The sequence below is a fragment of the Colias philodice genome, chromosome 22 (genome assembly GCF_061535455.1).
Source record: "Colias philodice isolate Cphi_HAF_F1 chromosome 22, ilColPhil1 Martin Lab GWU primary, whole genome shotgun sequence".
Classification (NCBI taxonomy): Eukaryota; Metazoa; Arthropoda; class Insecta; order Lepidoptera; family Pieridae; genus Colias; species Colias philodice.
In genome coordinates this window covers 105,635-115,222 of record NC_143107.1, presented here as the reverse complement: position 1 = coordinate 115,222, position 9,588 = coordinate 105,635, and the positions used below count along the sequence as shown (strand labels likewise).

The 9,588-nt window shown below is 36.1% G+C and overlaps 1 protein-coding gene across 1 annotated transcript; it reads right to left on the bottom strand.

The window, feature by feature from the left end:
- Positions 1–6,460: 6,460 nt before the first annotated feature.
- On the bottom strand, positions 6,461–7,944 carry LOC149478197 (actin, muscle). Its single transcript, XM_089709453.1, has one exon. It carries the CDS (start codon positions 7,867–7,869, stop codon positions 6,739–6,741), a length of 1,131 nt encoding a protein of 376 aa, XP_089565579.1. The 5' UTR covers positions 7,870–7,944; the 3' UTR covers positions 6,461–6,738.
- Positions 7,945–9,588: the final 1,644 nt, after the last annotated feature.

Genomic DNA, 9,588 nt, shown 5'->3' with positions numbered 1-9,588 from the left:
TGTTTTATTTACATTATAGGTACCTGTGTTGAAGTGCAATAAGAGAATGCTTTTTAATAGTTGTGTAACGGCTTAAACCAAGTTTACACCTTTGGGGTAACATACAGAAGAGAAAAGTATCATATTATGCCAAGATTAAATTAAATTATTTTGACAAAAATAATTAAGCATTCGATTGACGATGAATATTAAAATTGTCTAGGATTTGTAATTCTGTAGAAGAGGCAATATAATATAATCCGAAACCAATTGCGTTAGCAATTCTTATATGTTTAAGAAATAGAAGCCAAAATATACCTAGTTGCATAATTAATTAACGAAAGCTCCCAATTATAATTATAATTTTATTCTTTCATTCCAAAAGAAAACATTTATACACACAGACAATAAAACGAAACGAATCGTAAATTAAAAATTATATTACATAGCACAGACTCCGATTAAAAACTTCAATACTTTAAAAAGCACATTTATTTTCGTTTAAGCATTTAATGATGCAAGTATTCATCCAAATAAGCGATAAACAACGCAAAATAATAATTTAATTCGTAATGAAGTCGACACAATCGCGTCACACAATATCAGCAGATATTGGAATATCAAAGAGTAGCCGGCATTGTAACGCGCGCATTCAAATCGGTTGATAAGAGCGAATTTAATAAAAAGCTTCAAAAGCATAACGGTCCACCGGCTTCGAAAGCGCGGGGTCGCTCGCACGCGATAATAGACCTTATTGATTGCGCGACAATTAAATTCATTTAAGCTTTGATCCGTTCCAACAATGCTCTTTTATCCGCCCTCTGGGGATAATGATTATTAATATTATAGTTTAGTTAGCTATAAATGAGGCGTCGACAACTTGTCTCATAACGGGGCGCGCAAATAGCAGCGGTCGGGCACAGGCCGGGAGCCCGCGACACTATCCGCTAACTATGTTATAATCTTTGTTATGGGGATAATTTAGTGGCTGTATTTGGACTCACACATTTTTTTTTATTGTTTATATTGATTGATTTTTATATGCATCAATATAAATCATCATAACATTTCATCATTAATTTACATATCTGTTTACATTATAGTATCGATACGCCACGGCCGCTTAACAAATGTAGATGTAGGAATAATTGCTAGAAGCATAAATTTATTTTGTCGATTCCAAAGAACTTTTGAAGGCATTATAATTGAGTTAATTCATATTTGACTTTGAGTTGAGGATTGCACAATTTTAATTTATTTAATGTCATCAAAGCACTAAGAAATTCACTATCATACAAACCCGAAAAACATTAATAGCAAAATTCAGAACAGTAAGCCAAACCCGCCGCGGGCTCTCGCACCAGGTCGCGGTGTCGCAGTTACGATATTAGCTCTTTGCAGAATATTTCTATTGTTTCCGACATTTCGCTCATATTGGAATCAAATCTACTCCGCTCCAAACTATCTCGCTTTATATTACACTTGATTACAATTTGTTAACACTCTAATTACATTTTGTATTTGTTTGTTATGGTTTCATAAATGTGTAATACGTTTTGATCAAAGTTAGGAGTTTGTGTTTATGGAAAACATGATTAGGTAATTTTTTTCTTTAATTAGAACGCTGTAATTTCCTATAATTAAAGGTGTAGAAGATCATGTACTTAAATAAGATCTAACAAATGTAATCTGTAACCTTTGTCAGAAATTCTAAAATAAATAAATAACTAATTAAACCAAAATTTTCGGGAACATAATGTTTCTAATGCTTTCTTGCAGAAAAGAGAATTTTGATTGCATGATTTTTGTTTCAACAAAAAACCGCGTCAAGAATAACGCATGTGTATAATTTCATAATCGAAAACACACTATTGTGTTCACAGTATTCTTATCCAGAAAGTCTTAATTTTCGTCAATATCGGTTCAAAAGTAATAGAAACGTATCGTCATCCGAGCTAATAAGCAATTGATAGACCCGACCAAACAAACAGCTCCTCATTACGGTAAATGTTGGCTCGGAATGACTTCCCACTTTCATTTATCTCCAACTGATTTAAATAGTAACGCCTTTCGAGACAATTGGATCTGTTTTCGCGCGTTTTACGAACAAATAATTAGCGCCTTTGAGACGCGTATCGATTTCCAAGTGGGAGGAAAATATAGGTTTTCAGTCATTTGTAATATACATAGATACATTACGTCATGAATGAAATGTATAGAAATTGTACGCTATTGAAATATGCGACAATATATTGTTGGACACAAACATATTTTTTGTTCATATTTTTCTGTAAATTGCTTTTTTTATTATGTTGTGTTTTATATGTATGGTAAATTGAAAGTATTTCAGTTAATAAAATCATAGGTAATGGTCCTATAAACTTATTTTTCACCAATTATTGTGTAATGTAGAGTTCTGATGCTCGGCTCTACAAAGATAATATAAGAATTCTTATATCCGTAAATGCCTCGTGAGCATAAACTTTTAGAATTTATTTGTATAAAATCGTGAAAAATTAGAATTTCATAGAAACAAGTTATTACACACACATTATAACACTTAGGTATACCACAGTTTGATGGTTTCTGTACATATGCAGGATCATGCAAAACAGACTTCTAACTTTGGTATTTGGCACATTTTTCATCTTCAATATCCGTCACTATATATGTTACATCATTGTGCTGCAGTCTACAATCATTATTATCTAAACAGAGTAATTCATCGTGAATCAATTGCACACTTATCTAATGTTGGCAGCCTTGTTAACATCTGTTGACTGTTTGTTTGTCACTAATTGTGTTGTCGCTCAACTCGAAAATTGTGAATCATAAGCTAAATACTTTTGCGTGATTCAGACACCTGTAATTCTGCGTGTTTCGTATTACTATTTTAAGCTATCATCTATACTAATATTATAAAGCTGAAGCATAAAGCGGAACTACTGGTCCGATTTGAAAAATTCTTTCGGTGTTAGATAGCTCATTTATCGAGGAAGGCTATAGGCTATATACCATCACGCTACGACCAACAGGAGAGGAGCCACGGGAGTGAAACCGCGCGGAGCGGCTAGTATATATGTAATAAATTTGTTAAACAGATTGTGATAACGGGAATCTTTTATATTAGTAGGACATGTTCATATAGTTAATAATATCTAAAAATGCACTCGCTTCTTTAGTGTAACAACACACACACAGAAAACAGAAAAGCGTAGAGTACTGATTTTCAAGGGAATTACTCAGAATCAATTCAATGAACCCACTTACTACATTTCACATACATAATATTATATTGTTTCTATCATATCTTATCTTTTGAACTATGCGCTTAGGTTAACTGCAAAATAAATCATTTTTTTTTCGTTTTGAAAGAAAAAATAACCGGGCTATATTTACAATAAAAATGTTTATATACGTAAACTAGATACTAGTTTCGCACTATATAATTATGATTGATATAGGTCGCTCATTGATACATATGAATAAATAAGCTCTAGCCTCAGGCTCTAGCATCAAAAGTCGACGAATCTTCAAACTATATGTGAGCCAAAATGCACATAAGCCCATTATTAGACATGAGATGAAAATATTTACGATCGCATGGTGAAATATGAGAATAAATACATACATGTTCCTATGTCTTATATCATACACAATTTCATTGCAATGTGTCCCCAACTCCCCACTTCGCAATACATCTATAACAATAATAAAATTGGAATGTTTGTTTGTAATATGTATTATGTTGAAAATGAATAAAAATGTATACACGGTTTAGTTACCAAAATAGTATTTAATACAATTTTTTCCGTCTGTCTGTCTGTTTGTTGCGGTTAATTTTTGAAATCTTTTACCAATTTTGTCGGGATTTTAACTAAGATATAGCTGATGTAATAAGGTTTAAATTAAGTTACTTTTTGCTGTATTATTTAACACTTTAATTTAGATTTTGAATTTTATTTTATATTCCTGTGGAAAAAAATATTTACTCGGGTGAAACCGCGGGATGCAGCTAGGTAGTTAGTGATAAGAGCGATCATCCGACGAATTCACCGCGGCTTTTATAGTAATCAGTGTTGTGCCAAAACTACGTCATCCTTAGTTCTTGTGCCTTGAAATGATATAGTATGTAGTATAGAAGTTATGTAGTTAACACTATAATATAATATGAATCATTTAACACCACACACGAAGTAAATTTTCTTTTCATTGCAATGTTTATCTCTACTAAAATTATTAAACTGAAGAGTTTGTTTGTTTGTTTGAACGCGCTAATCTAGGTACTACTGGTCTGATTTGAAAAATTATTTCGGTGTTAGATAGCCCATTTATCGAGGAAGGCTATGGGTTATATATTATATCTAATACTAGCTTACCGCCCGCGGCTTCGCCCGCTTTGTCTAAAACCTAATAAATTATATACTAAAACCTTCCTCTTGAATCACTCTATCTATTAAAAAAAACCGCATCAAAATCCGTTGCGTAGTTTTAAAGATTTAAGCATACAAAGGGACATAGGGACAGAGAAAGCGACTTTGTTTTATACTATGTAGTGATATTATAAAACCGCGGGACATAGCTAGTATATAATAAAATCGGTTAATAGATAATAATAACTATTTACCACTCTAAAAAAGTTTTAATAAAATGCAGCTTTTAATAGTATTTACATAAATTATGAAATCGGATAAACTCTATCAAATGATGTACTATTTTATTGGCATTAAGTTTTGCCAAAATAAATATATAGAATGTACAGAGAGGAATTCGGTTGAGACACCAACACATGATGAAACACCTAAGGTAATCAATATAAATGCAATTCCACTACAATTAACTTCGAAAGTACAGTAAGAAAAGTAAAAAATAGGACTACCCTTAAATGGTAATCAACATTTGACTACAGGTGAGGAAGATATAAATAGAGAAACCACGCTGAGTGTTATCAGCGCACGAAACGCAGGTTACGCCTCAATGTGAATCAAGGATTAAAATTAGCTTCAAATCGTAATAATGTTCAATATTAAAACACGTCACATCAGCTGATCGATCGCACACAATGGGTTTTTAAGTACTTGACGTCATAATACGTGAACCCTTTTAAGGGAACACTAGGGGAAGTATAAGCCAGAACGACGCTAAAGGGCCAACAATATGTCAGCATTCATGCCGGAATATCCCTCACCTTTGTTCCGTTGCTATTAAATATGATATATAAATAGAATTAAAGAGTTGTTTAATATTTATGAGAGTCAATGGAATTGTAAGATTAACCATTAAACTAGATATAAATACAAGCGCAATGTTACAAGTGAATTATTCGAATAATATGTTTACTGAACAACAAAATATTAAATAATGAATGGTAGTAGAAGCCAAAACATACTATTATACGAGTAGGTTTATGATACCACAACAAGAAATAAATTTATAGTTGTCAAAAAATATTTAAGTGAAAAAATGGTAAGGATTGCAAGAGAAAGAAAAAAATATTTTATGTCTTTAAAAACTGAAACTGAATGAAACACTCTATCATGAACTCGGCTCTCCATATATTTTGTAAGTGGAGACCGAACGATACTAAAATAGCGGATTGAAATAAATCTAAGATCCACGAGGAGTCGTAAAACTGTAGCAACTTCCCGAAATAACGCGCTTTATCTTACAACATGTGAGTCAACTCGACTGATGAACAAGAACATAATTATCTTATTAGTCACATAAGTACGTCCAATGCTGAAACTACCATAAGAGAGTATGTTGGGATTGAGTAACATCGCAACAAACATCGATTCACCGAATTGGCCAATAATAAAACAAATATAGAGCAAGTGCTTTGACCGACGACGCTTATGATTTCCGCGGAGACCGTAAAAGTTTCGTATGATTGTGGATTTGGAGTAAAATGAGACGATCGCGTCACGGCTGACGTCGCGCGCGCGGACCCGGCAGCGCCGCGCGGGAGTCGCGTATTATTAGACCGGCCGCGGCCCCTGCCTCCTCGGGAGATATTTACGGAAACTATCAACGCAAGCGAATTCCTGATCTATCGGCTTAGCTTTAGGATTAGGTTCTCATGGCAACAAGCGCCGCGCTATTTCTTTATATTTAGACGCTCCGGACGCGGGAGTTTTCTTGACTATTTATGGTAGTGCACGCTCTGCCCGATTTTGTATCGTGTGGGGTTGCCTACGCTTCTATATTCGTCCAAAAGGATGGGAATGTTTATATGAAATGAAAAGTTTTACGATTAGGTGTTATGTGTGTTGTGTGATGAAACTGACCTAGTTTTCACCAGGTGTGTGTTGTTTATAGCTACTGCTCAAAATATTGTTTTAGCAATCGATAGAGCTTATTATTGTGTGACTGATGTCATTGTTTCATAGAATGCATTGCTGATATATGAGATGGGAGACTAGGTCGAGGTGGTTCTAATTAAAAACCAAAGTCAACAGCTGTATAAAAAGAAATGATGTAATTACAATAAATAAATTAACCGTTTATTTATTAATTACATTTTGGCGTGAGATCCATAACGATCCCGTGTATAATAAAAATAAAAAAGAAAATTAAATTTATATAAATTTTACAATAAATTACATTACACATTAGATGGCGTTATATTAGATGTTCAGTTCTGTCAGGTATCACTACGTACAACGTACAAAATGCTTGCGTTCCGAAACTCATTCCAGAGCACCACAACACACAGCAGGCGCTCACGCGGCTTGCGCGGGCGCAGGCGCAGCGAGACACTTAGAAGCACTTGCGGTGGACGATGCCGGGGCCGGACTCGTCGTACTCCTCCTTGGAGATCCACATCTGCTGGAAGGTGGACAGGGAAGCGAGGATGGATCCTCCGATCCATACGGAGTACTTCCTTTCGGGGGGAGCGATGATCTTGATCTTGATGGTGGAGGGCGCGAGGGCGGTGATCTCCTTCTGCATCCTGTCGGCGATACCGGGGTACATGGTGGTACCACCGGACATGACGGTGTTGGCGTACAGGTCCTTACGGATGTCGACGTCGCACTTCATGATGGAGTTGTACACGGTCTCGTGGATACCGCAAGATTCCATTCCCAAGAAGGAAGGCTGGAAGAGAGCCTCTGGGCAACGGAACCTCTCGTTACCGATGGTGATGACCTGACCGTCGGGAAGCTCGTACGACTTCTCGAGGGAGGTGGAGGCGGCAGCGGTGGCCATCTCCTGCTCGAAGTCGAGGGCGACATAGCAGAGCTTCTCCTTGATGTCACGGACGATTTCCCTCTCAGCGGTGGTGGTGAAAGAGTAGCCCCTCTCGGTGAGGATCTTCATGAGGTAGTCGGTCAAGTCGCGACCGGCCAAGTCCAGACGGAGGATGGCGTGGGGCAGAGCGTAACCTTCGTAGATGGGCACGGTGTGGGAGACACCGTCACCGGAGTCCAGGACGATACCGGTGGTACGACCAGAGGCGTACAGGGAGAGCACGGCCTGGATGGCGACGTACATGGCCGGGGAGTTGAAGGTTTCAAACATGATCTGGGTCATCTTTTCCCTGTTGGCCTTAGGGTTGAGGGGGGCCTCAGTCAGGAGGACTGGGTGCTCCTCGGGGGCGACGCGCAGCTCGTTGTAGAAGGTGTGGTGCCAGATCTTCTCCATGTCATCCCAGTTGGTGATGATACCGTGCTCGATGGGGTACTTCAAGGTGAGGATACCTCTCTTGCTCTGGGCCTCGTCACCCACGTACGAGTCTTTCTGGCCCATACCGACCATCACACCCTGGTGACGGGGGCGACCTACGATGGACGGGAACACGGCGCGGGGCGCGTCGTCGCCGGCGAAACCGGCCTTGCACATGCCGGAGCCATTGTCGACTACGAGCGCAGCAACATCGTCGTCGCACATTTTGAGTTTTGTGTTTGTGTTGTGGGACGCGCTGGAAGTTGACTCTACGGCAGCGAGACTGCGAGTGCGGCGGAGAGCGGCGTGTTGGGTTTATATAGCGTACGCGTCCGCCACGCCGCGCTCCATACAAGGCGCGCGCGCAGCCCGCACTCGCCCAACCTCGCGCCGCATTTTACTAACATTTTAACTTAATTAACAACATTTTCAAACATAAAACTATGCAATACATATAGGAGAAGGTATATAAAGGTCTATAATAATGTAAAATTTAGCAAAACCTTAACGGGCGCGCCGCGTTCCCGCCCGCCCTGAGCCATTTCAGGCGCTGCCCGCCCTCGCGTGTTTGACCGATAAAACCAAACAATTTCAAGTTATTACTCAATTGTTTTACTTGATAACAATTCTAAAATTTACTTTAATTTCCATTAAATAATTATGCTAAAAACTTTACCCTATTGGTTTGAGTATTCTCATTGATATATTATTATTCTGTTTGTTAAGAAATTTAGAGTACCTAAATATTTAACAATGTACCTAAATTTATAAAAATGAGATTGAAAACATAACTGACTAAGTAAATAGAGTCATCATATTATTGACTAGATCACCAAAAACCTTTAATTTCTTAATTTATACAAACTACAACTTATCTCATAATGTATTATCATATAGTATACCTTTTTATTTATATATTCAAATGATAATTTCAGTCTGTACTGTAAAAAATAGCAATCAATCTATAGATAACATTTTACTTTATACATTCCATAGAATTGTGAGCTAGCTAGCTATTATTAAGAAAATTATTAAATTGATAGTACATTATTTTTATACGATTGTAAATTTATTTTTCAGGTACAGGGCCTATGCAATTTTATACAACAAATGGATGGATTCCTGGAATGAATAATTAAAATGTGAAGGTGTATTTCCCTAGTTGACTGTAGCGGAGATGTTCACAGGAATATAATTACAGATTCAAAACTACATTTTCAATTAAATATACTTATTATTATCTAGCTAATGCATTATTGTTTGCGTTTATTTTAGGGATAGTCATAATTAATATTGAAATTTGGTACCATGATGGGTGAAAATATCACATGAAAATACATACAAATACTGCATTCAATTTCAAATAGGTTTTTTTTAAATGGAATCTTATGGGAAAGGAATAATGTGCATTAGCTAGATTATTTTACCATTTAAACAAATAGTGGTAGATTTGTGATATGTGTGTATCTACTGATGTTTTATTTAGCTATGATACATTTTTATAAAAAAAATCAATGATTTAATTTCTTATTTATTTAATAATATTATCATCATCATAGTCTTGGTTTAGATAACATAACAAATAAATTCAATGACTTAATACATTGTGTTCGTGATGTAATTATTTATAATCTGTTTTGTTTTGAACGTTGTTTTGTTTCATAATACTATTCAATAGCTCTACAGCAAGTAGATGTCAACAAAGTATTACATTATCATAAAAGTAATAGTTTCAATTAGAGATGTGGTAGTCAATTTAAAATGTAATATATCAGCTAGGATTACATATTTACGAACCGTTTAAATAATTAATAAATAGCTTTTGATTCCAAAGGAACATTGGAGATTAATAATTATGACTAATAAGTCGCTTCATTCAATTGTTGTTGAGAAATATAATTAGCAGGTAAACTATGTTTGGTAAGCGTACTTACAAACACTATT

Coding starts and splice junctions, on each gene's coding strand:
- LOC149478197 (XM_089709453.1), bottom strand. CDS start 7,869: ATGTGCGACGACGATGTTGCTGCGCTCGTAGTCGACAATGGCTCCGGC.